This window comes from Paroedura picta, chromosome 9 (genome assembly GCF_049243985.1).
Source record: "Paroedura picta isolate Pp20150507F chromosome 9, Ppicta_v3.0, whole genome shotgun sequence".
NCBI classification, from domain to species: Eukaryota; Metazoa; Chordata; class Lepidosauria; order Squamata; family Gekkonidae; genus Paroedura; species Paroedura picta.
The window spans coordinates 5,929,359-5,956,615 of NC_135377.1; the positions used below are offsets into that span (position 1 = coordinate 5,929,359).

The following is a 27,257-nucleotide window of genomic DNA, read 5'->3' on the forward strand; positions in this document are numbered from 1 at the left end:
TGGGTGCATTTACTAGGAAGGAGGAACCATTATCTTTCATGGGTCTTTACCCATGGAAGGTATCCCCTGTGCAAGCACCGAGTCATGTCTGACCCTTGGGGTGACGCCCTCTAGCGTTTTCATGGCAGACTCAATACGGGGTGGTTTGCCAGTGCCTTCCCCAGTCATTACCGTTTACCCCCCAGCAGCAAGCTGGGTACTCATTTTACCGACCTCGGAAGGATGGAAGGCTGAGTCAACCCTGAGCAGCTGCTGGGATTGAACTCCCAGCCTCATGGGCAGAGCTTTCAGACTGCATGTCTGCTGCCTTACCACTCTGCGCCACAAGAGGCTCTTGTATCTTTCATGGGATGTCCTTCCAATTCAGTAGGATTAAAGATGGAGTTCAGAGTATTTATTTATTTTGATTGATTGATTGATTGGTTGATTGTTTAGACTTATTGCCCGCCACTCCCATGACCGTCCCGTGGCAGGTCACAACCGTCCGTATTAAAAGCCCCATTAAAAGCCCCATTAAAACAATTCTGGACATCCATCCATATACAATAACAGATTCCTAAAACCTTTTAAAAACCATGGCGGTCTACCACCCACTAATCACCCCCCCCCCCGAAATCTAGTACAGGAGTGGGAGGAGGGAGCATAGGTCACATAGCAGGTGCTTATGCTCTTAACACTGTACCGTTACCTCTGTCCGGATTCCGTGAATGTTAAGGGCCGTCTCATTTCCATACAAGGTTACACCAGGACAAAATCTTCCCGTCTGCTGATTGAAATACAAATCAGCGAAGGAGCATTCTGTTTGGGTTTTTTGTTTTTGTTTTTTTGGTGGTGGTGGTTGTGGTGGTTGTTTTTGCGTTCTACAAAAGATGGGTGTGATGAGGCCTTTAATGCTGTCCCAACACATTGACGCAGCCCCGCTGCTCAGTAGAGCAAGAAGTAATCACGCCTGGGAAGTATCTCAAATTGCTGCCATTAGCTTCAATAATGCTTGGGAAAGCACTTTCTGCCTCCCTCAAATAGAAGTGAATTTACTGTCTTTTGAAGCACAGGAGAGAGGGGGCAGAGGGACCGCCTCCGGATTGTGTTTTGGAGGGTGATGAAACCACTGGAATAATACACTATAACAGTTTAACAGGCTTTGGGGGAAAAAAAGGTTTAAACAGCTGTATTAAGAATCATAGAATCATAGAATAATAGGGTTGGAAGGGACCCTATGGGTCATCTAGTCTGACCCCCTGCACTGTGCAGGACACTCACAACCCTATCGCTCATTCACTGTCACCTGCTACCCCCTTGAGCCTTCACGGAATCAGCCTCTCCGTCAGATGGCTATCCAGCCTCTGTCATAAAATCTCCAAAGATGGAGAACCCACCACCTCCCGAGGAAGCCTGTTCCACTGAGAAACCGTGTTAACTGTTAGGAACTCCTTCCGGATGCTGAGATGGAATTTCTTTTGAATTAATTTCATCCCATTGGTTCTGGTCCGTCCCTCCGGGGCAAGAGAGAACAACTCTGCTCCATCCTCTACAAGGCAGCCTTTTAAATACTTGAAGATGGTTAGCAGATACCCTCTCAATCATCTCCTCTCCAGGCTAAACAGACCAAGCTCCCCTAACCTTTCCTCATTCGTCTTGGTCTCCAACCCCTCACCATCTTTGTTGCCCTCCTCTGAACACACTCCAGTTTGTCTATATCCCTCTACAACTGGGGTGCCCAAAACCGAACACAGTAAAGAACACTGTTGTTATTATGTGATCCGCCTTGAGTCCAAAGAGGAAGGCGGACTATAAATTGAAGAAGTAAATATAGAAATAATAAATCAGGCAAATTTGATTTCTGATGCACAACTTCCAGACGGTTTCAACAAAAAGACTGTATGTACTCCTTGACCGAGGGTTTTCAATACCAGGTTGGGAATTACCTTGGGATTTTGAGGGTGCAGCCAGAGGAGGGCAGGATTTGGGGCACAATGCTAGGGAGTTCAACTTACAAAGTGGCCATTTTTTCCAGGGGAATTGATCTCTGGCACCTGGAGATAAGTTGTAATAGCAGGGGATCTCCAGCTACCACCTGGAGGTTGGTAACCCTACCTCGGCTGTATGTTATGAGAACTTTAACAATGACATTGTACATTACACCTGTTTTCCCCCTCTTTATTAAGCAACTGATGGCAAATTATCTGCTTATGTTCTCATGAAACGACACTGAGCCTCCAGGGAGGATGGTGAATGAATGAATGAATGAATGAATGAATGAATGAATGAATGAATGAATGAATGAATGAATGAATGAATGAATGCCAGGAAATCTCCAGACCCCACCTAGGTTCATGGTGTTTTTTTGGCTGCCTGTGAGCATATACTGGGGGTCGCTGGAAGAATGAGGGGGGGGGGGTGGATAGACATGAATTTCTCATGTTGTGCCAGCATTGGACTAGATTACCTTTGCTTGCTGTGTTTTTTCTGTATTGGTATATCCTTTTAATGGGGGTTTTAATGGGTTTTTAATGAGGACTTTGTGTCCTTCCATGAGCCATCGTATGGGAGTGGCGGGATATGAATGAATGAATGAATGAATGATGTAATGCCAGGACTCAGCCTCTATTCCCTGTCATTGGACATCCAAAGGAATTGTTGGGCCACTGTATGAGACAGGACGCTGGACTAAATGGTCTGATCCAGCAGGGCTCTTCTCATGTTCTTATGAAGGTCTCGGCTTCTATGTCCTGCTGTTGCCCCTTCTGAGAAACTGGTTGGCCACTGTGTGAGACAGGATGCTGCACTAGGTGGACCACTGGTCTGATCCAGCAGGGCTCTTCTTCGAAGGCCTCAGACTCTCTGCCCTGTTGTTGGCCCTCCAGAGGAACTGGTTGTCCACTGTTTGAGACAGGAGGCTGGACTAGATGGACCCTCCCTGGTCTGATCCAGCAGGGCTCTTCTGGTGCTTGTAAAACTGATGCCCTGCCCCTTTGTGCCCCCCTTTGCTCCTTATCCATCACATCCAGGCAACCTTCTAGGACAGAGACTGTTGCTTCCTTGATGGAATATATTGCTGGGCATCACTCGCATATTGATGACACAGAACTCCAGAGTTGCAGACAATCTCATTCAGCAACTGGACATAAATTTTAATCAACCATAGGGAAAGGGATGTATTGGTGAGACACCTGTCATGTCAGCTCCCAGGTAAATAACTCAGAGTCCCTGAAAATGTGCCTTCCCATCACAGCGGTCAAGAAACAACTGATGAAAAGGTAGATGGTGAGTTGTTTAAACCAGGGGTAGTCAACCTGTGGTCCTCCAGATGTCCATGGACTACAATTCCCATGGGGGTTTGTAGTCCATGGACATCTGGAGGACCACAGGTTGACTACCCCTGGTTTCGACATCCTTATTCTCAGGTGGTGTGCTAGTGAAGAACTGCTAGAAAAATAGAGCTGATAGGAACCAATAGAGATGCTTTTCTAGGCAACATTCAGAGGTTAGCCATGTTGGTCTTCAGGAAGCCAGCTAGATCCAAGTCCAGTAGCACCTTAAGGACCAAGAATGAAAGCTCTCTCCATCAGGTAGCTGAAGAAGGGAACTTTTGACTGTCGAAAGCTCATCTCCTCCAGACTGTCGAAAGTTCATCTCCTCCAGATATTTCTGCTTTGGACTCAGATTCTAGGTCTTCAGTAAGCCAGTACTTCCTTCATCACAGATAGAGTGCAACTGAGCGACAGCATCAGGGATGTATTGTGTCAACAAGTGGGAGGGGAGGGTCTGTGCATTTAAAATAAAATAAGAAATAAGCAGGTCAAAGCAGTAGATTTGAATCTGCCTACCTTGTGGGGATCCTTTCCATATTGGCTTCTCAGCCACACAACCAGTGTGCATTTCACACAATTCTAACACATACATACATACATACATACATACATACATACATACATACAAGAGAATTTGTTAAATATTTTGTGAGTGATATGATCATATATAGTCACGTCAACCTGCCCCCTCCCAACGGCCGATGATAGGCCTGGAGGGGGTGGGAAGGGGAGGGAGGGGCCCCAGATGGGCATGTACTTCCCTTGGGAAGCAATAGGGTTGCTTCCCAACCTTATTCTGCACCATCGCCCCACTTCCGGGGTTTCTCAAAGCCTGAAGAATGTTTCAGGGTTTTCTCAACGGTAAACAGGTTGAGCAAGAAAGGTTTTAGGTGAATGCTAGAGTGTCACCTGACATAATGACATCACTTCTGGGTCACACCAGAAGTGATGCAATGCCTTTGGCACGATGCCGGGTGCCCTGCATTTCTCCCGTTTTTCCCAGCCGTGCAGCTGAGCAGTGGCCGGAGGAGCTAGCGGGGGGGGAAGACCTCTCCAAACTCGCTTTCCCGTTTGTGTTTAGACCGCCTTCAGTTCCAATAACCTTGAAAAATGAACTTTCTCTTACGAAACATAACAGAGATAAGTGGCCACATTTATATAACTGGTTTTCGCATGAGGAAATTAATAGGGGTGTCATTCTCCTCCATCCTCACATAACGGAATGGCATCAGAGGAACAGTTAGCAAACCTTCTTGCCTGGAGGGCTAATTGGAAATGTCAGAAGGCAAGGCTGAGATGGAAGATTGATCACTGGGTGGTGTGACTTTGGTGAGCACAGATTCAGGGGGCTAGCCATATTGCTCTGAAGCAACAGAACAAAATTAGAAGAAGAGGAGGAGCTGAAGGAGGAGAACTAGGGTTTTTTTGTACCCCACATTTTATTAGCATAAGAAGTTTTGAAGCGGCTTACAATCGCCTACCCGCCCTCTCCCTACAACAGACGCCCTGTGAGATAGGTGGGCCTGACTGAGAGAGCTATTCTGCAAGAACAGCTCTAAGAGAACTGTGATTGAATCATAGAATCATAGAATCATAGAGTTGGAAGGGGCCATACAGGCCATCTAGTCCAACCCCCTGCTCAACGCAGGATTAGCCCTAAGCATCCTAAAGCATCCAAGAAAAGTGTGTATCCAACCTTTGCTTCAAGACTGCCAGTGAGGGGGAGCTCACCACCTCCTTAGGCAGCCTATTCCACTGCTGAACTACTCTGACTGTGAAAAACTTTTTCCTGATATCTAGCCTATATCGTTGTACTTGAAGTTTAAACCCATTACTGTGTGTCCTCTCCTCTGCAGCCAACGGAAACAGCATCCTGCCCTCCTCCAAGTGACAACCTCCAAGTGATTGGCCCAAGGTCACCCAGCTGGCTGCATGTGGAGGAGCCTACCCAATTGATTACGTTTACCAGCCCCTTCTTATAGGCCCAGCAAGTAAGATCGGGGTTTGATTCCCCACTCCTCCACATGCAGCCAGCTGGGTGACCTTCGGCTAGTCACAGTTCTTCCAGAGCTCTTTCAGCCCCACCTACCTCCTGGGGAGTCTCCTCTGGGGAAATGGTGGAAAGATGATCGTAAGCCACTTTGAGACTCCTTTGAGTAATGAAAAGTGGGGAAGAAAAGCGGCCAATATTTCTTCCCCTAATGGGGGATCCTATGATATGAATTCTCTTGATCTTAGTCACCGGACATTCTCCTAGTTACCTGCAGTGCAAAACTTGTCATGTTTGAGGAACTGTTACCGCTAATATCTTCTCTGCAGTAATATATTGTGTGGCAACATTAAAAGCAACGAGAGGGGCAATAAACCTGCCTACGGTTGCTCTCCAGGACACAGTTACAATGCCGGCCACGTACATTAATCTGAGAGATGTTTCATTCCTGAATTCTCAAGCAGAAAGCTTTTTTAATGACTGGAGGACTCCTCAGAATCGAACGGCTACATCTGCTTGGTTGGCAGAGTTGTTTTGGCACTGCTTTTAGTCACAGGGACGTAAAGATGCAGGACGTCGCCGTTGTTTTAAAATGAATTATGTCGACCATAAAAGAAATAGCCGTAGGCAGGGGAGGGGGAGATGTCACCCTCCTCTCCTTCATTTCATTTTGCCACTTTTACGATGCAGTTTGTCATTCTTTTACATGCAAACCTTTCCATTTTATTATACTCATCCTGTGGAGGCAAGGAAATAAGGCCGTATGTAAATATGGAAAGAGAAGAAGAAAAAGAAGAAGAGTTGGTTCTTATATGCCGCTTTTCCCTACCCAAAGGAGGCTCAAAGCGGCTTATAGTCACCTTCCCATTCCTCTCCCCAAAACAGACACCCTGTGGGGTAGGTGAGGCTGAGAGAGCGCTGATATCACTGCCCGGTCAGAACAGCTTTATCAGTGCCGTGGCGAGCCCAAGGTCACCCAGCTGGTTGCATGTGGGGGAGTGCAGAATCGAACCTGGCCTGCCAGATTAGAAGTCTGCGCTCCTAACCACTACACCAAACTGGCTCTCAGAGCAGGTTAGAAGTCAAGGTGAGATCCATTCCTTTGTTTAGACATCTGAGATTTATTAGGGTACTCTGCTGTCCACATTTCTGATTATTTAGCTTAAAAAATTGGGTAACTCATCCAGTGATGAGGTTCCATGAAAGTCCAATGAACAATAGAGTAATTATTCATAGATCAGGTAGTGGGGAACTTTTCTTTTTCTTTTCTTTTTTTTGTTGTTGGATTGGATTGAAGAATAGTCGTTTTTTTATACCCCACTTTTCACTGCCTGAATGAGTCGCAAAGCAGCTTACAATCACCTTCCCTTTCCTCTCCCCACAACAGACACCCTGTGAGGGAGGAGAGGCTGAGGGAGCCCTGATATTCCTGCTCGGTCAGAACAGCTTTATCAGGGCTGTGGCGAGCCCAAGGTCATCCAGCTGGCTGATTGTGGAGGAGGAGCAGGGAATCAAACCCCGCTCTTAACCACTACACCTTAGGTGGGTAGCAGAATCTTGTGGCTTTTGTTAACCAAGTCCTTATTTGGCATATTGGCAAACTTCGTTCCTGCCCTACAGTCTAATCAAATAGCCCCTAGTCTGGTAGAGATTTAAGGCAGTTTCAGACCACCTCTCCATGGCCCTCAATGAACTGGACAACTTACTTGGAGGGATGATTGACAACACATTTAGAGAGCCAGCTTGGTAGTTATAATTGGCAGATGAGCTGGGTTTAATTCCCCTCTCCTCCACAAGCAGACATTTGGGTGACCTTGGGCTAGTCAGAGTCCTGTTAAAACTGTTCTCAGAAAGCAGTTCTGTCAGAGCTCTCTCAGCCCCACTTCCCTCTCAGGGTGCCTGTTGCAGGGAGAGGGAGGGAGGGCTATCGTAAACCCCTTTGCCAATCCTTTGGGCAATGAAAGGCAGGATAGAAAAACCAACATCTTCATGTACATACCCTGCTCCTCATGGCTTCCTTTGTAAAGGTATCCCCTGTGCAAGCACCGGGTCATGTCTGACCCTTGGGGTGACGCCCTCTAGCGTTTTCTTGGCGGACTCAATATGGGGTGGTTTGCCAGTGCCTTCCCCAGTCATTACCGTTTACCCCCCAGCAAGCTGGGTACTCATTTTACCGACCTCGGAAGGATGGAAGGCTGAGTCGACCTTGAGCCGGCTGCTGGGGTTGAACTCCCAGCCTCATGGGCAGAGCTTTCAGACTGCATGTCTGCTGCCTTACCACTCTGCGCCACAAGAGGCTCAGCTTCCTTTGTAGGGGCTAATTATTAACGTTCTGGAGCTCTGACCAAAAGGACACAGTATTTGGCCCAAGCTTAATGATAACAAAATGAGGCCCTTGTTCATCCAACCCTGGAACAATCTCCCTGGTTAAGTGGTAGATTCTTCACTGCTGGAGATTTTTAAGAATTGGTTAGATACCTACTTGCTGGAATTCCTATATTTGTAGTCCCTACCTTGACAGTGTGTTGGACTAGATGACCCTGGTGGTCCCTTCCAATTCAGAGATTAAATAAATTAGCTTTCTACTATAGAGTTTTGTGCAAAAAACAAAGTATCATCCCCCAGTATAACCAACATGCCTACGTCATATCCAGGTGAGCTACTCATGTCATGTTAGTTTTGGGGTTCTTGCAAGTTTTATTTGGGGGGGGGGGGGTAGCTCCTTCTTCCTGAGAGCCCTGAAGCAGGGGAGGAGGGGGTTCAAACCAGGAGATACCCCAACACCACTTGGGGACTGGCAAATCAGAAGAATCAATGGCAGTATTTAAAAGAAGTGGGACAACAATCTTACAGCCTGCAAAGTGATAGAATATAGAAACTGAGCTTGCCATAATTGCTGGAGATACACCGGCCTTGGATTAAGCTGTCAGGAGGTTGTTTTTATGATTTGTTCCTGTGATTTGTCCAGTGATGTTTGACCGGTGTTGCTCCTTTTGACATGTTATTACTTTGTGTTTTCATTGTGAAGTGGCTTTCCACAGCTCTCTCTCTCTCTCTCTCTGCTTGTCTCTCTTGTAGGTGCTTTAGTGTTTCATCCTTGCTACACTAATCTATGATCTTTGGAAAGTTTGCAGTAGCTAGAAATTTGTGTGCATTTAGACTGGGAGGATTGGGATCCTGGCCCATTGATTAGCATGCCAAGCTTTGAATTAGGGGGAGATGTTGTGATGGTAACAAAAATGTATGCTTCTAGTTTTGTTCTTCAATTCTAGCAAGGGAAACTCTTGCTTCTGTTTGTCATTTTTTTTAATAAAGAGATTTCCTGTTTATAACGGATCTTCTTACTGGAAACTTGACAGAGGTCTGATTGAATAAATCTTTCAGTGACTGATGTAACCACATAAAAGCCCGTTTGCTGAAATAAAGTCCCTTTATTTTTTACACATTAATTCAGCCGAAAATCGGGCCCGTGAGAGGGGGGGGGGATTTTTTTTTATCACTCGAGGCAGCGTGGCAACGATCATACGATCAAACGACAGCTCACATTAGGCAGCTGGATGGGTCTCTCCGTTGCAACGAATCTACACAGATTCGTTACAATGGGTCTGTTTTTTTTTTTTTTAAACCTTTCTTAAAGGGAAAGGGGCTGTTTGGGAGCATGCTAACGGCTGCCCATTGGCTGCTTGACGGCCAGGGGCGGGACGAGCTTGGAAATAGCGCTTCCTTTTCTGCCGAGACCGGAAGCTGTGGGAAACGCTACAAAACGCAACTGGATTCCACTACAAAGGCAGGTATGCATAACGACGAATTCCACTATTTTAAATGGCGATTTTTCGTTCAGTGACCAATTTGCAACAAAGATCCCTGTGCGTAAAGCCCCTGAATTCTGAATCTCTTATTTCACTTTCAGCCTTTCTTGAGCCTTAGTGCCTTGTCTGTTAAAGAATGGAAGGGCTGAGGGATGCCATAATTGGGCTCTGCTTACTTAGGACATCCGTTGGTGTTCATCCAGCCCTGGTACACACTGTAAACTTGGAACCACAACAGCACCGCTGACGCTGTACATACACAGAGAGTCCCCTTTTACCCAAGTCCAGTGTAAATAATGCCTCTTACGGGACCAATTATGCACGGGTAGAAGTTTAGCCTGGAGTGCATTTGAAAGAGACAGTCCCATTAACTTCTGCATATTTGCAGAGGGCTAGTACATCCATTACGGCTCTCTTTATAATTTTTTTAAAATTGCATAATGCCATCAAATTGCTTTTTCTTTGCGGCCCTGGCAAATCAAAGAGAAGAATGCTTTTGATCCGTAATGCAATTGGCCCGATGAGTCTCGAATGATGTGATTTCAATGAAAATGAATCAGAAGACCTCGCCTGCCTGTTATCGGGCCCGTGCATTTTATCCTCCTGCCTCAGTAAAGCAAAGTAAATGAGTTTTTCATTTCTTCTTTCTTTCTTTCTTTTTTCTTTTTTTTGGTCTCCACGCTTCTACTGTAATGCTTGCCTGAAGACTGGGGCGGTACAAGGAAGCATTTCACTTTCACATGGGATGGGGAAAGGACTTGAAAGGGTTCGTTAGTATTCAAGGCCTGTCTCCAACCCAGCCGACAAACAGAAGCCCAGCCTGAAAAATTTTGATCCTGAGCTGTATTTTTTTTCAGATTGCAGGTGGGGGAATCAAACGTCTCAAGCTCCCTCAAATAAGATTCACACAGAAGTACGATATTTGGGAGAAAGTACTGTGTAAGCTCTCCCCCTGGTGAGCTACTTCTGTGTGTATAAAGTATATTTTATGAAGAGAACAAAATTTTGTATAGCCTGTTTTTCACTACCCTAAGGGGTCTCAACACGGCTTGTAATTGCCTTCCCATGAGAGCTGGCTTGGTGTCATGGTTAAGAGCATTGGCTCCTAATCTGGAGAACTGGGTTTGATTTCTATGCCTCCACCTGCAGCCCGATGAGTGACCTTGGACAGTCACAGTTCTCCCAGAGCTCTCTCCACCCCATCTCTCTCACAGGGTGTCTTTTGTGGGGAGAGGAACGGCAGATAATTGTGGTCCACTTTGAGATGCCCTCGGGTAATAAAAAGTGGGGTACAAAAACCCACCTCTTTTCCTTCTTCTCTCCGCCAAGACTGCATTCCCCTTCTTTTCAGTGGACAATAAACCCAATTTTATTCTGGATGTTGTATCGTAAGGCAAAGAAGGTCTGCGATCAGAATGTAGCTCACATGCATGCCACTGTCCACGATTATGTTTTGCAGGTGAATCCGTCCTTCGCTCAGCCTGCGTCCACGAGAACAGCGTCTACAGCAGAGTGTTCCAGATCTTGTACAGGAACGAGGAGATTGTCATCAACGAATGCATGAATTTCAAAGTCCACCTTCTCTTGGATGGTGAAAGGGTGAGGGATTTCCTTTTGCCCCTGGGATGCAGAGAAGGACCCATTCCGCACAGATAAGAAAATGCACTTTCAATGTGGTTTGGCAGCTGGATTTTCCTGTGCAGAACAGGAAAATCTACTTCTATAGTGCATTGAAAGTGCATTATCTATTGTGTGCAGAATAGGCCAAGGAACTAGAATGGTGATTAAACTAGGCTCTGAAACATCTCCTGAAACGTACAGTGCAGTAGGAAAAAGGAGTTATATCCATGGGATTAGAAGAGTGTAGGATTGCACTGTTGTTTTGTTATACTGTTCAGTTAAATATTCCAGGCAGGCCTGTTATGTTAAAGAGGGAACTTCTTTCAGTCACCTATCTGGGCTTAGAACTGAATATAAAAAGCTTAAGCCAAAGAAACAAGGACATTCTAAAGCGATACGGCAGGAATTTAGATTAGCAGTGACTAAAAAGAAAGATAAAAGATTTGGGGGCATAATATCTTATGGTTTAGGTGGATCCCCGGGTATTTTAGAAGCTCAGATCTCAGAGACTGCATAGAATACTGATTTTACTAAAATTCTGGGGGTGATACCTCAATACTGGTTAGGAGTGCGGACTTCTAATCTGGCATGCTGGGTTCGATTCTGAGCTCCCCCACATGCAGCCAGCTGGGTGACCTTGGGCTCACCACGGCACTGATAAAACTGTTCTGACCGAGCAGTGATATCAGGGCTCTCTCAGCCTCCCCTCCCTCAAAGGGTGTCTGTTGTGGGGAGAGGAAAGGGAAGGCGAATGTAAGATCCTTTGAGACTCAGGTAGAGAAAAGCGGCATATAAGAACCAAGTCTTCCTTCTTTAGTAATATCAGGGCTCTCTCAGCCCCACCTCCCTCTCAGGGTGTCTGTTGTGGGGAGAGGAAAGGGAAGGTGACTGTAAGCCACTTCAAGACTCCTTCGGGTAGAGAAAAGTGGCATATAAGAACCATCTCTTCTTCTCCCAACATGGATTTTCCTTCCTAAAATTCAAATGTTCCACAATGGCCCCCAGTTCCCAAGGCTGAGATAAAAGGACTTATATCCACTCTTCCAAATGATAAATCTTTTAGAGATGACCTAATCCCTCCGGTAGCATGTGTTCCCTCAGGTTTTCCTCAACTCTCTCTCTTTCTCTTTCTCCCCCCCCCCCCATTCAGCTGGTTTGTAATGGAGGTTATTTCTTTTCCCTCTCTGTACAGGTGGGAGAGGCATTAAGCGAAGCAGATTTTCACCTCAAGCTGGACCTGCTCTTTACAGACAGTGAGCAACAGTGAGCGCGTCATTTTAAGACTTGGCAAATGGCCGTGCCCTTCTCTGTCGGTCTACATTGCTCTATATCTCGCTTTATACCATGTGACAATGCATTGTGTGGCCGAATCTATGTCTTAGTAGCACAATGAAGAAAGGGTAGACCAAAAGGCTCTTTTTTGAGTTTCTTTTAAAAAACGGCGAAAGTTGAAACAGCTGAAAGCTGAACTAGGTTCTGGTATATCCTTGTTAAATATATTTCCTCAGCAGCTAAGCTAAAAAATGAGAAATAAAACAATGAAACATACCAAATGTAAGTCTCTAATTACCACTTCCAGGAAGGGACAATGAATGAATGAATGAATGAATGAATGAATGAATGAATGAATGAATGAATGAATGAGACTTACTCTATAAAGGGTATACCAGCTTGGTTTAGTGGTTAGGAGCTCATCTGGAGAGCTGGGTTTGATTCCCCGCTCCCCCACATGTAGCCAGCTGGGTGACCTTAGGCTCCCCACGGCACTGATAAAGCTGTTCTGACCAAGCAGGAATACCAGGGCTCTCTCAGCCTCATCTCCCTCACAGGGAGTCCCCGTTGAGGGGAGAGGACAGCGAAGGTGAATATAAGCCGCTTTGAGTCTCCTTTGGGTAGAGAAAAGCAGCATATAAGAACCAGCTCTTCTTCTTCCTCAGTAATATCAGGGTTCTCTCAGCCTCACCTCCCTCACAGGGTGTCTGTTGTGGGGAGAGGAAAGGGAAGGTGATTGCAAGATTTTTCGAGTCTCCTTGGGGTAGAGAAAAGTGGCATATAAGAACCAACTCTTCTTCTAAAGCATGGAAAATGGCTCTAGGGAGGAACCGTGCTCAGAATGGCTGCTCTAGCTTTTCTTGCTCCAAGCAAAAAATGGAGGGAAATTGTCTGAGTGGTGATTTACCAAAATGGCATAATTTTATATGTTGCCAGTACTGACTAAGCGATCAGCTTGAGGGACTACAGCCTGAAGTGCACCTCTCCCCTGGATTGTTACTGCTATTGGAACCAGTTTTCAGCATCTACATTCATCACTGTTTAAAGGAAATACAATAAAGAGACTTCTGTCTGACTCTCTGTTCATTGGGCTCCTAAGATCAGGGGTAGTCAAACTGCGGCCCTCCAGATGTCCATGGACTACAATTCCCAGGAGCCCCCTGCCAGCATTCGCTGGCAGGGGCTCCTGGGAATGGTAGTCCATGGACATCTGGAGGGCCGCAATTTGACTACCCCTGCCTAAAACAAAGGTTCGGCCACACGATCAGATCCATGTTTCTTTTTGCTTTGCTGTGCCAGTTTGGTGTAGTGGTTAGGAGTGTGGACTTCTAATCTGGCATGCCAGGTTCGATTCTGTGCTCCCCCACATGCAACCAGCTGGGTGACCTTGGGCTCGCCACGGCACTGATAAAACTGTTCTGATCGGGCAGTGATATCAGTGCTCTCTCAGCCTCACCCACCCCACAGGGTGTCTGTTGTGGGGGGAGGAATGGGAAGGCGACTGTAAGCCGCTTTGAGCCTCCTTCGGGTAGGGAAAAGCGGCATATAAGAACCAACTCTTCTTCTTCTTCTTCTGTATTGTTTTCGTGTTTCCTTATCATGCTTCTGTTTATCCTATGTGAGCTGTCCAATCTTTTCCTGCTAGATCCACTTCTGAAAACAGATCATGAATTATTTGCATTATTATTTGTTTCCCCCCAGATCTAAAATTCTTTTAAAATGCACGTGGCTGCATTAAACCCACTCTGACCTACTCGCCACCTACACTGGGACACATTGCTCTCCCGCCTCTCTTTTTCAGGAATAAAGAAAGATCACTGCAAATAGAAAGCTGCCAGTCCACAAAGGCATGGCTGATAGAGGCCTATCCAAACACCAGGCAATAAAATTTGCACAGATCTTGAAATCGCAAAATTTCAATCTAGGGAATCAATGGTTGCAGACGTGGATGAAATCAATTCCACCGGACAGCCATTACCCGAGAGCCATCTTGGTGTCATGGTTAAGAGTCGATCTAGAGAGCCGGGTTCAAATCCCCACTCCTCCACATTCAGCCAGCTGGTTGTCCTTGGGCCAGTCACAGTTCTCTCGGAGCTCTGTCAGCCCCACCCCCCTCACAGGGTGTTTGTGATGGGGAAAGGAAAGGGAAGGTGATTGTAAGCCACTTTGAGACTCCTTTGGGTAGAGAAAAGCGGCATATAATAACCAACTCTTCATCTTCTTCAGTAATATCAGGGCTCTCTCAGCCTCACCTCCCTCTGCAGTGGGGCAAGGAAGGGAAGGTGATTGTAAGCCACTTTGAGACTCCTTTGGGAAGTGAAAAGTGTGGTATATAAACAACTCTCCTTTATAAACACTGACGAGAGGTCTGCAGGATTTGACTTACCCCGTAAAATATAGAAGACGGCCAATAGAACATGAATAGACTTAGGCAGTTGTGTGGGTATTTTTACTTCGGTGTCATAGTATCAACACTGTTTTTACGAGGACGTTTAAGAGTGTAGCGCCAGCCTCATGAAATGTCCCTGTTGGCCCAGAGAATCCCCGCCCAGTGCTCAGAACCCACATAATGCCATCTCTAAGGTCATAACCCCGCAGCAGGCTGAGCTTGGCTTTCTCCACTTGCTTTCCAGGCTGAGAGATGTTCCGGCCGTCCCTGTGATCAGCAGTCGCACTTTGGGGCTTCACTTTCACCCGAGGCGAGGGTTGCACCACCATGTCCCCGTCATGTTTGACTACTTCCACCTGTCTGCGATCTCCGTGACGGTGCATGCATCTCTGGTGGCCCTGCACCAGCCCCTGATCAGGTAAAGGTCGATGACAAAATGAACACGGAGACTGCGGGTGCTAGAATGGACAAAAATAGATCCAAGTGCAATACACACAAGGCACTCTTCTTCCATTGGTCCATCTAGCACAGGGGTCCACAACATAATTCTGGGCCCCATGACACTCTTTTTTTTTTTTTAATTCAGTTTTTATTGTTATTTGTTCTTATAAAAAGCATTTACAGAAAAGCAAAAAACAAAAACAGAAAAGCAAAAGACAAAAAAAGCGACCAGCTGATAAGTGTCATCAATACACGTATATCATACTTGATGTAGTCTGATATTATCTCAAGAGATATATAGTCAGTTCCCATTACATATTGTCCTACTCTAACAGTTACTGCTGTCTTTCTTAAGAAAGTCCAAATAATCACTCCACTGTTCATCATATTCTTCCGGAGATCTCTTCTTAACCATGTTGGTGAGTCTTGCCATTTTTGCTAAGTCCGCTAATTTATCAAGCCATGTAGAAATAGTTGGAGTCTCAGTCGCCTTCCAGTGCTTCGCCCACACCAACCGTGCCGCCGTAGTTGCATGGAAGAAGAAGATTCTAGAAGAAGTAGGTAAAGCACTTGGGTGGAAGCTTAGCAGCATAGATTCAGGCTTCATTGGGTATCGCATTTTAAGTATTTCCTGTAACACCATATGTATTTTAACCCAATACTTTTTTGCTTTTTCGCAATTCCACCACATGTGATGAAAAGAACCTACTGCTTTATGACATTTCCAACATTTATTATCAAACCTATCTGAGATTTTTGCAATGACCTTTGGAGTAATATACCATCTATAAAACATCTTATACCAATTTTCCCTTAAAATTTGGCTGTTGGTTTGTTTAGGAATTTTGATCCAAACTCGCTCCCATTCCGCCCCATGACACTCTTCAGCAACTTTCCTGGTGCCTGCTAAATGTTTTTAGAAAATGGGATGGGGCTTTGGCCCAGCAAGGCATTTGATTGGCTACTGGAGATCTGATTAACTGCAGATTTTTAAGAACATCGCATCATCCACAACCACAAAGAACGTTACTGTGTGACTGGAGGTAAATTGCAGAAGCCATTATATGGGTGGCTCCACCTTCTGTGGTGGCCATTTTATAGCTGGCTCCACCTTCTGTGGCAGCCATTTTGTAGCTGGGTCTACCATGCTGTCATAGAATCCCAAAGGGACCTTCTGATTCAGAAAAGTTAGTGACCTCTGTTCTAGCTCAACATTTTGCTTCAGGGGTTCAAGACAGAGGTCTTTCTCACCTTTGATATCTGAGATCCTTCACCAGGAGTCCACCAGGATTTTCTACATGTTTTGCATGCCTAGCCCCAATGGAAGACATCCCGTTCCTAATTTCCATCTTCACAATCTATGCTGAGACTTCATGGTTTTGTTCATGTGTTTGTTTGTTCAGTCGTTATTATTATCTCCCTCTGTCATTTATTCTGTTTTCAGCTTGACTTAATTGCACCCTTGACAACTTTTTTCATACATGGTGGTGGTGGAAAGTGACATCAAGTGACAGCTGGGTCACCTCCATAGGGTTTTAAAGCAAGAGACTAACAGAGGTAATTTGCCACTGCCTGCCTCTGTGTAGCAATCCCAGACTTCATGGGTAGTCTCCCATCTGACTGGAGTTGATCTTGCTTAGCTTTTGAGATGTCACAAGATCAAGCCCATCCTGCATCATCCAGGGCTGATTCTGCACTTCCTTTTTTTTTTCCTGCTGTCAATCCTGCTGAATTTAGATCAATTTGAACCCAAGTATTTGTGCTTTGTCCCCCCCCCCCCTGACTTGAAACAGAAACCCTTCTGCACTTGAGCACAAGGCTGCTTGCCTCTTTTCTTTCCTAAAGGAGTGGGTGGGTGGGTGGGCGGGCAGGGAGGAGGAGCCAAGATGAACTGAGCCAGCAGCAGTCTCTCACAGAATGAGGCAAATCTCTGCTGAGACAAGTCTGGGATTCTGGAGCACAGTCACCTTAAACCTTTAAACAATAAATCTTGGAAGGAAAATCTTGCAACCAGAAACTAGGAAGTCTTAGAACTGGCACCCAAGCCAATCAGGGTCATACTGATTCTCTACCTCAGTGGGGAGTTCCGGGAAACACAAATCTGCACTTTAATGCTGAGAGCCCTCAAAGTGGCTTATACTGAGTTTTCTCTGCTCCTGGATATCGCGGGGAAAGATAGGGTCACTGCAGCTCAATCAGATGGGTTGCAGATGGAAAATTTAAATCGCCCCAATTCAAAATGGAAATCACATTCAGTGTAGACAGCAGGATTTTAATCGACCTGGGATTGGAATGAAAGCTCAACATTTTTACCATTGAGAAACCCCTGAAACCTTCTTCAGGCTTCAAGAAACCCTCGAATTGACATGATCGTGTACAGTACAGGTGGGAAGCAGAGCCGTGGATATGCCCACCTGGGGCCCCTCCCCTTCCTACCCCTCCAGGCCCATCACTGGCCATTTTGAGGGTGGTCAACATGATTGTGCCTGTTTGTGTGTGTATATAAAACTCCTATCCATTTGGAAATCATTCCAGCACCATCAAGAAATACAGAGAAAGCCTGAGGTAGACATCTCTCTCTCTCTCTAGTTATGCCTCTTAATGGATGAAGCCATTTTATTTGCTAGCCAGCCTAGTGATCTGTACTCTCTGCATATTCAAACACGCATACACGTCTCTGCTGACTGGAAGATGTCCCTATCAGTTACACATCTTCTTAGTCACTCTCTCCTTGCTCTCCCCTCTGCATCCGACCTTCCTGAACTCTTTGCCAGACAACCAGACGCCAGCTTCCCTTGTTTTTTAACATTACTGATGATGATTAACTTTCTGTTTTTGGTTTTTTATTCATAATTGTCTGAATGCCCTGCAAGTATCCTCTCTGGAAGCCTTGAAGACTGTCAATAAACTGTCTTACAAGGAAGTGTGCCTGCCATTAAGAGTCCTTCATGTACGAGGGGGGGGGGGGGAGCCTAACTAGCCTAACCAGGAAGTCCAGAATATGACTTGAGAACCCTTGAAAATGAAGTTTTGGTAGATGGTTCATCTTTTAAGAGTTGCCAGCAAAACGTTATGAGCTATTAAAGGACAGGAGGGAAGTCTTTCAGGATAAGGGCTTTGGAACACACAATATGTTTAATGCTTTAACTTTGTTAATTTTGTTATGCTTTTGCTGTCTAGCTTCACTCGTCCAGGTAAAGGTTCATGGCTTGGGAAAGGCAACTTGGAAACAGGCCCGGATCCAACGGGGATGTCACTTGAAAATTTGGTGTTTGGGGCCAGTTACTGCAAGCCGGCTGCATCAGAGGTACGGGGCTTCCGCTTGCACCTGATTCTTTTTGCTCTACTGTTCTCAGATACAGCACTGGATTCCTCCAAAGAGGTTATAGGGATTGGTAAAGATAGGGATGAGCTGTCACTATACCAGTCTCTCAGAGGCCAATCAGTTCCTCTGGATGACCGACCACAGAGTATAGAGGCTGAGGCCTTCCACTGATGTTGTCTCCTGGATCTAAAATTCAGAAGCTTTGTGCCTCTGAAGGTGGAGGTTCCTCTCAGTGTCTGTGACTAGTAGCCATTGGTTACCTTCCTTGAATCTGTCTAATCCCTATCTAATGCAGCTTGTGAGTGGGTGGGCAGGAAGGGATGTGCCAGTGTTTGCCTCTTGTGGCCCTTCCTTGCACACCCAGGGAATTGCTGATCGCCACTGTGGGATGGGAGGTGAATTCCCTCCAGGCCAGGCTGGATTCTGGATATTTTTGGTGTGTACATATGGTGGGGGGATCATTTGGGCATGAAATTGGGGGTCACTGTGGGTAGGCAGATAGTTGTGAGTCCCAGCATTGTGCAGGGGGTTGGCCTAGGAGGTGCCTTCCAACTCTATGGTTCTCTGATTCTGTTCCAGTGGTCATCACTACATCTTCTAGTAGCGAATTCCACATTTTAACAATTCTCTGTATAAGGTAGTATTCCCGTTTGTCTGTCCTGAACTACTGCCCACCAGATGCACTGGATGCCCTTTAGCTCTTGTATTTTGGGAGAGAAAGAACCAGGTTGCAGGTGATTATTGGGAAAGACCTCTGCCTGTGAGCCTATGGATCTTCTGCCAGTTACAGTGACTTCAACAGACCAAGGCTCTGACTCACTGTAAGGCAGTTTCATAATTTCACTGCAACTTCTTGTTGTTGCTCCAAAGTAATATATTGCTGATATTACTGTTACCACCTCTGTCCACGGATGTTCATGAAATCCTTGTGGCTAGTAGCATAACCCAGTTTATGGTTTGGTGAGGCCCCTAACACCCGGAACCGTTTAAGGATTTGGGGACCTTAGCAGAGCACAACTGGTGCTGTTACTTGGACTGCACAAGTAACTGCCTCCCACCCCCACCCCCCCGACCCTGCCCCACTGTCAGGATATCTGGAACTTTGGAAGCTTTTGCTGAAAACATTTCTCAAACCTCAGTGCAACAAGCAAGTGCAATGCCCCAATATCTAAGGCGGCCTTTCTCATTTTTACTGCTGAGAATCCCCTGAAACATTATTTAGACTTTGAGAAACCCCAGAAGTGGTGTGATTGTGCAGATTATGGTTTGGAAGTAGAGCTGTATACACACCCACCTGGGGTTCCTCCCCTTCCCCCTCCCTCCAGACCCATCATTGGCCATTGAGGAACGATGGGTGGGCCAAAAAAGTTCTCATACTCACAGAATCATAGAGTTGGAAGGGGCCACACAGGCCATCTAGTCCAATCCTTTTATTGGATGCTTTAGGATACTTCGGGCTGATCCTGCGTTGAGCAGGGGGTTGGACTAGATGGCCTGTATGGCCCCTTCCAACTCTATGATTCTATGATTCTATGAACCCCCTACTCAACGCAGGATCAGCCCAAAGCATCCTAAAGCATCCAAGAAAAGTGTGTATCCAACCTTTGCTTGAAGACTGCCAGTGAGGGGGAGCTCACCACCTCCTTAGGCAGCCTATTCCACCGCTGAACTACTCTGACTGTGAAAAAAATTTTTCCCTGATATCTAGCCTATATCATTGTGCTTGTAATTTAACTGTACTGTTTCAAGGCAGGGTTCACATTCTGCGCAATAGAAAGGCAAATCTTCAAAGCTAATCAGTAACCCAGAACAGGCGGTCAAAATGATATGCAGTGGAGATACTTTGAGCATTTTGCCATGGAGATAGATCTGCAAAGATGTTTCATAAAGTAGATGCTCTATTAACAGTTATCACAGCTGTGTTTCCTCCCTGGTGCCATTGGCAGAGTGACAGCAGTGCAGAAACAAAACTCCCCAATTATAAGCATGTCAGCCATTGCAGGTCAGTTTTGATGTCCCCGCAGTTCCTACAAGTTATTTGCATTTCAATTATTTATTTTTTCTGAATGCACTGCCGAGGATGCTCCTGCTATAATCTGTTTTGCTTCCTGGTTTGCTGGGACAGTGTCAATTACTGCAATAATTAAGCTAATGGGCTTGTTTGTCAACAATAGATAGCTTGCTTAGTTAATGTTCATCACAGCTTTCCTTTCCCTCAATGGCTGATGTGGGTGACATGTGGCAACCACTGGGGGGAAATACCCTCTAATTTGGCAGGTAAAGACAGTACGAGTGGGCATTCAGCTAATCCAGGCAGAAAAGATACCAGGAAAATACCTAATTGTGTTTTTTGAATATCGATTCGGCCAGATTTTTTCTGAAATGTCTGAGCTTGAAAATTCCTGAATATTTTCGGGGCTGCAGTTGAAAGGCACTTAAAGGGCTCTCAGTCCCTTTAAATGAGTTTGGAGTGTGTTTTTTGCACACCCTTAGAAGACAGACATGGAGAAGCTAGAGATGAAATGAAACTTGCAGTGGTGATTGCATATTTTAATGGGACGTCAGCAGGGCTGGGGTCAGCCTGCTCCACGGTGGGGCATCTGCCAGGACCATGGATTCTGGTGCGGCTCACTGCTGCTGACTCCCCATTCTCTTCCGGTACCTGCACTTTCCCTTTTTCACTCCCTTTCCCACTGTAGTGGTTAGGAGTGCAGACATATAATCTGGCGAGCCGCGTTTGATTCTCTGCTTCTCCTCCACATGCAGCCATCTGGGTGACCTTGGGCTAGTCACAGCTCTGATAGAGCTGTTCTGACTAAGCAGTAATATCAGGGCTCTCTCAGTCTCACCTCCCTTACAGGTTGTCTGTTGTGGGGAGAGGAAAGGGAAGGCGAATGTAAGCCGCTTTGCGACTCATTCAGGCAGTGAAAAGTGAGGTATAAAAATTGACTATTCTTCTATCCAATCCAACAATAAAAAAAGAAAAGAAAAAGTTTGGGTACTCCTTTGGGTAGAGAAATGTGGCATATAAGAACCAACTCTTCTTCTTCTTCTTCTTCTTCTTCTTCTTCTTCTTCTTCTTCTTCTTCTTCTTCTTCTTCTTCATATGCTGCCTAGAGATGCCAGAGAAGGGTCTGTGGTCATAGAATCATGGAATAACAGAGTTGGAAGGGGCTTTCTGGATCATCTAGTCTAACCCCTTGCATAGTGCAGTACACCCTATCGCTCATCCACTGTTACCTGCCACCCACACCCCACCTGCACCTTACCACCTGCATTTGAGCCTTCAGATTGCAATTTATCAACACAGGTTGGGGGGGGGGGTTGTGATGGTGTGGTCTGCCTCACCTTTTCAGGATTCTAAAGCAATTTGTAATTTTAAAAATATTTTTAGAAATATTTGTATTTGATTTTGATGATCTTAGCCACCCCGAGACCATTGCTGGAAAGGGACAGTCTAAAAATCTAAAAAAAACACACAAATGTTGTTACAAACATTTCTGTACAAAGAAATGGTGCAAAGATAAAGTAAGTGCAGAACCACATGTTGGATCCGCACAAGGGAGAAATGAGATGGGGGATTGTTGAGTTTTGGGGACTAAAACAATGAGGACGAGTTATTCAAAAGCACCTCTGATACTAGCAGAGACGTCTCCAGTGACTTGATTGGCTTGCTAGTTGATTATAAGAAGAAGAAAAACCTGCCCCCTGCTGCTGTCTTCATTTGCAAAGGAGATGGGATTCAGTCTTGCTGATTTCCCCACTTTGATTCGGCCCACGGGAAACCTGGCCTGCCGCTGCTTCCGACAGACGCCAACGCTTCCTTGCTCACAGCTCCCGCCTGCTCCGCCAGAGGAAAAATTAAGTGTCTGGAGCATCAGATTGTACAGGTCCAAATTCCCTGACTCTTGCCAAGTGATGTGCCAGAGACAGATCTTTTGATTATGAACAGTATTATTTAAATGTTAAGACCATACTTTTTAACTTGCCCCCTCGCAGCTTTGCACAATGCTCATTCATGTGTTTGTTAAAGAAGAGGAGGAACGGAGTTTTGTACCCTCTTTTTCAGCATCCAAAGGTGTCCCAAATTGGCTTACAAACCCCTTTCCCTTCGTCTTCCCACAACGGACTCCCTGTGGGGTCGGTGGGGATATGAGAGCTCCAAGAGAACTGTTCTGTGAAAACAGCCCTAAGATGACTGTGACTAGCGCAAGGTCAGCAGCATGTGGTGGAGTGGGAGCCAGCCCAGATCTCCATTTGAGGGTCTGCTGCTCTTGACTAAACTGTGCTGGCTCTCAAAAAAGGAAGTGGGTTTTGAGGTCTATCCCTCCTGCCTTTCGACGTGCTTATTTGAGCACTTTTTCCAGGCCAAGCGTAGGCCAAGCTTTGAAACAGGTAAAGCTAGCTGGGCCATTGATCTCTGCAGGGTTTTAATTTCAAGGTTCTGTGGGCAGCCAGATGTATATCTCCGAGAGTAATTTATTCATGGGGCCAAGGAAGAAGCAACAGGAGGCTGGACTACTTAACACAGAGATATTTTTTAAACCCCCCCCCCCAATAAGATGAAAGTGGGTCCATCTCTGATTTGTAAACAGCAGGCAGGCTGGGCAACTGCAGAAGGAGCCAGTGGGGTGCTGGAAATGTGTTTGTGCGGGTGGCGCGCGCGCATGCGCACAACAATTGAGGCGGTGTGAAGGCAGTCTTTGCCATGGCTCTGCTGCCTCCGTCCACCTCCGCCGGCCGCCACTGAAGAAGAAGAAGAGTTAGTTCTTATATGCCACTTTTCTCTACCCGAAGGAGTCTCAAAGCAGCTTACATTCGCCTTCCCTTTCCTCTCCCCACAACAGACACCCAGTGAGGGAGGTGGAGCTGAGAGAGCCCTGAGATTCCTGCTTGGCCAGAACAGCTTTATCAGTGTTGTAGCGTGCCCAAGATCATGCAGCTGTGGAGGAGAAGCAGGAATCAAACTTGGCTCACCAGACTGGAAGTCGGCAGTCCTAACCTAGAATCATAGAGTTGGAAGGGGCCATACAGGCCATCTAGTCCAACCCCCTGCTCAACGCAGGATCAGCCCTAAGCAACCTCTACACCAGGGGTAGTCAAACTGCGGCCCTCCAGATGTCCATGGACTACAATTCCCAGGAGCCCCTGCCAGCGAACGCTGGCAGGGGCTCCTGGGAATTGTAGTCCATGGACATCTGGAGGGCCGCAGTTTGACTACCCCTGCTCTACACCAACCACTATACCAATTTTAATTTTATAACTTTGATTTGTATTTATAGCACATGCTTGATTACTTGGATTTTAAATATTGTATTTTAGTAGTCGTAGGACTTTATTAAGTGTCAGGGGTGGCCAAAATGTGCACATGCTGGCAGGGGCTCATGGGATTTGTAGTCCATGGACATCTGTAGAGCTATAACCCCTGTGTTATAGCCCTTAACAGCATATGATAGACAAATTGTAAAATGCAATAAAATCTCTGAAGTAAGAGTTTAATTATAAAAGCACAGAGCGGGCTTAGCCATAAGGGAAATAAAATAGTGTATTGAATTGCATTGAATTCTGATGTAAACTTCCCTGAGCTGCTAAGGGATGGATGGAATATAAATGAAAAAATTAAATCAAGATTCAATTAGACCCAGAGCTGTCAACCCTATGAGAGTGGGTTTGGGGGGAGTAATGGTGTCCTTTCTCAGGAAAACTTGGATGTGATGCAGGTCGTTCTAGGAATTGTCGAAAACTCACTGATAAATCATGGAAGTAGCATCTTCACATTTAACCACCAGTTAAAAAAAATCTTCCCAATGAGAATGGGCTACAGGAACCCAGTTTGGGGGATTCCCGACCCCTACCAGGGAGATGATGTCTGTACTTGCAGATAATCTCCTGTCCCAAACTGGATGGGTCAGATATGGAACAAAGTATAACATTGTGGTTAGAGAAGGATTTTTCAACCAGGGTTTGATCAAACCTTGGGATTTCTTGATGGCCCTGGAAGGGTTTCCCTAATGGGTAAGAGTTAATTAATTTTGAATTTATTTTTTAAAATATTCATTTATTGGGTGATATAACTATACATGGTCACATTGTTTCATGCCCTCCCTCGCCAAATGGCCAGTGATTGGCCTGGAGGGGGTGGGAAGGGGAAGGACCCTGGGTGGGTGTGTTCAGAGCTCTGCTTCCCAGCCCTATTCTGCATGATTGTGTCGCTTCTGGGAGTTTCTCAAAGCCTGAAGAATGTTTCAGGGGTCTCTCAGTGGTGAAAAATGTTGAGAAAGGCTGGGTTAGTGTGTTGTGTTAGCATCTCAGTAATGTAGCCAACCTTAAGAAGATCTCTCAGAAGTACAAATGGTCTCCAGCCTAGAGAGATTAGTTCTCTATGCCTCTGTGACCTCACTCTCAACTTCTCCAGGCTCCTCCTCCAAATATCCAACTCACAGTTGGCAACCTTGGATTTCAGAGATCCAGGTTTTAATTCCCCACTCTGCCAGGGCATCTTGCACAGTGGGCTGTAACACAGCCTAATGCACCTTGCAGGGTTGTTGTTATTATGAAGATAAAATGTGAGCCAACCAATGAAGTAAATGGAAATAAATAAATCTGGGATAGAATAGAGCTGATTCGATGGAGCCAGGCAGGGAAGACAGCTGAAATCAGACGTATCCTGAGGCTTCAAACATAGGCCTGGTGGAAGAACTCCGTCTTACAGGCATTGCGGAACTGCACCACGTCCTGCCGGGCCCTGATCCTATTTCTAGTGTTCCGCCAGGCCAAGATGCTCTGGACCTGGCTGGGGCCAGGTTGATTTGATTTGGTCCAGGCGTCCTAAGCAGGTTTTGACATAATGGGAAAGGCAGTCCTGCAGATACGATGCTCCCATAGGACTTGAAAAGTTAAGACTCAACCCTTCTCCCAACCTACTCACAACCTGCCTATCTTCACAGAATCTAACTTATCTTTAATAGCTGCTTCCCTTCAATTGAAAATCATTTTCTGAGGGAACAGGAGGACAGTGTTGGGTGATTTTGTCCATGGGCAGGTAGGGTTTCTGGTGGGGAGGCCAGCATCTGTAAGATCTTACTCTTCGGCCTCAGCCATAGGCCTGGTGGAACAGCTCTTTCTTACAGAGCCTCCGGAACTGTTGAAGGTCCCGGAAGGCCCTGATCACAACACGAAGATATTCCACCAGGCCAGGATCAGGGCCGAAAAAGCCCTGGCCCAGGTCGAAGCCAGTTAACTATCAAAACTCTCCGGACACATTTTCTGGGAGAAAGAAAAGTATAATGACTTACAAAGTGATGGTAAACTGTTCCGTGGCTCATAAAATTTGATTGTCTTCCTTGAAAATACTTCAAGGCTAGTAGACGCACCATGAATAATACAAGAGATGCCCGCAGGAGCCGGGAAGTAAAATCAAGGGGGAGAGTGGAATATTTATGCTAATTCTTGCCACCACAACACGCAACCCAAAAGTTATTTGACGCACAGCAGCGAATAGCATCAAATGAGAATTTTAAGGTGACTTTCCAAGCTAAACTTTCCAAAAATATGAGAGAAAAAGAGAGCCAACTAAGAGGAATTAAATGGCTTCTGTTCTTGGTTTTGGATTCCCACAAAACCAGGGCCCTCGGTCACCATTTTATATCAATTTTGTATCTAGGCCTCCTGTTTGCCCACTGAAAAATGGGCAAGCTCCACTCCCAACCTCAGACTTTGCCCTTGATGATTTGAGTACTGAGAGAAAAATGTGGGGAAGGGTAACAACTCGATGCTCTGTAGGAATTTCCCCGGTCCTTGCGGTAAATCCATCCATCTACACCCAGAAGTGATATCACATCCTCACCAGCTCTCTGGGAAACTAGTCTCTATCATCATTATCATAGACTTTCAGGAAATTCAGAGAGCAGCATGGAGGATGTGACATCACACTCCCTGAAAAATCACCCATCCTTTGCCTGCACAGGGCTGGTATCCCCTGTATGATTGGGAGAAGGCAGCCCAATCACACTCCCCGTCTCTTTCCCAGCTCATTCCCCAACTCTAGAAAACAGAAGAAGTGTTGTGTTTTGCCTGACTGATCCCAAAGAGATTGCGGGGACTATAAAGAAGATTTTATTTCACCTTTGACAATGTAGGTTTGGACCACACCATTTTAAAAAAATTACTCAGAGCAGGAAATGGAGAGGGGATGGTGGGTGCAACGGTGGGACAAACCTGCTGAGACTATCACACATCTTGACCCAGCTACTGGACAGTCTCGGGATGCAGGTGACGTCATGTGGAGGGGGCTCTAAAAGCTACCAACATTCGAAGGCTGTCCAGGAACGTATTCCTCAATGCGGAAATGGTCTTAGTCTTGTACCAGGAGAATGAAGCTCAAGGGAAATTAATTTGGAGGAGAATTCTGAGGAAATGTGACATGAAGCTGAAGGAAATTAGTTTTAAAAGAGGGGAAATCTGGTGGGAAATGAATGAGAGGGGAAAGATTAAGTTGGGGAAAGAGAAATTATTTACATAGGTTAGAGAAGGAATGGTGATTGGGTTTGGTTATTACAGGAGAACATTTGATTTATTTATGCCCTCGTTACATGTCTGCCTTGGCCTCCTGCCAAAGTACTCTGGGTGGCTTACAAAAATTAGGATATGAAAGTGAGATTTGCTGGAAACTTTACCTTGAACGTGATTGGTTGGCAAAGATATGGTTTTTGACAATTGGGATTATACGCAAACTAAGGAATGCAAAAAACTTTACATCAAACATGATTGGTAGGCAAAGATACTGTTTTTGACTGTTGTGATCAGATACGAACTGAATCTCGGATCTCTTTCTCTTACCACTGCACAATGTAAGCAGATGGATGCCACTCTTTAGGTGGGGCCTGGAGAGCCTCTGGATTTATAGCTCATCTCCAAATTAAAGATATCAGTTCCCTAGGGGAAAAATGGCTGATTTGGAGTGTGGACTCCATAGTATTATTGTCCACTGAGTTCCCCCACTTGCCTCCCCCACCTGGCTCCACTCATAAAGTCTCCAGGTCTTTCCCAACCCAGAGCTGGCAACCCTAAAGCCGTATGCTAAACAGCTTCGTGGTTGCTA

The 27,257-nt window shown here is 45.8% G+C and overlaps 1 protein-coding gene across 3 annotated transcripts in view; it reads left to right on the plus strand.

The window, feature by feature from the left end:
* FAM135B (family with sequence similarity 135 member B) overlaps positions 1-27,257 on the plus strand; it is a 124,317-nt gene that overhangs the window by 68,727 nt on the left and 28,333 nt on the right. For all 3 annotated transcript variants that reach the window (XM_077351441.1, XM_077351444.1, XM_077351443.1), the window contains exons 4-7: positions 10,570-10,709; positions 11,923-11,993; positions 14,636-14,809; positions 18,013-18,139. In XM_077351441.1, coding sequence (XP_077207556.1) covers positions 10,570-10,709; positions 11,923-11,993; positions 14,636-14,809; positions 18,013-18,139 — 512 coding nt within the window. The remainder of the gene's footprint in view (positions 1-10,569; positions 10,710-11,922; positions 11,994-14,635; positions 14,810-18,012; positions 18,140-27,257) is intronic.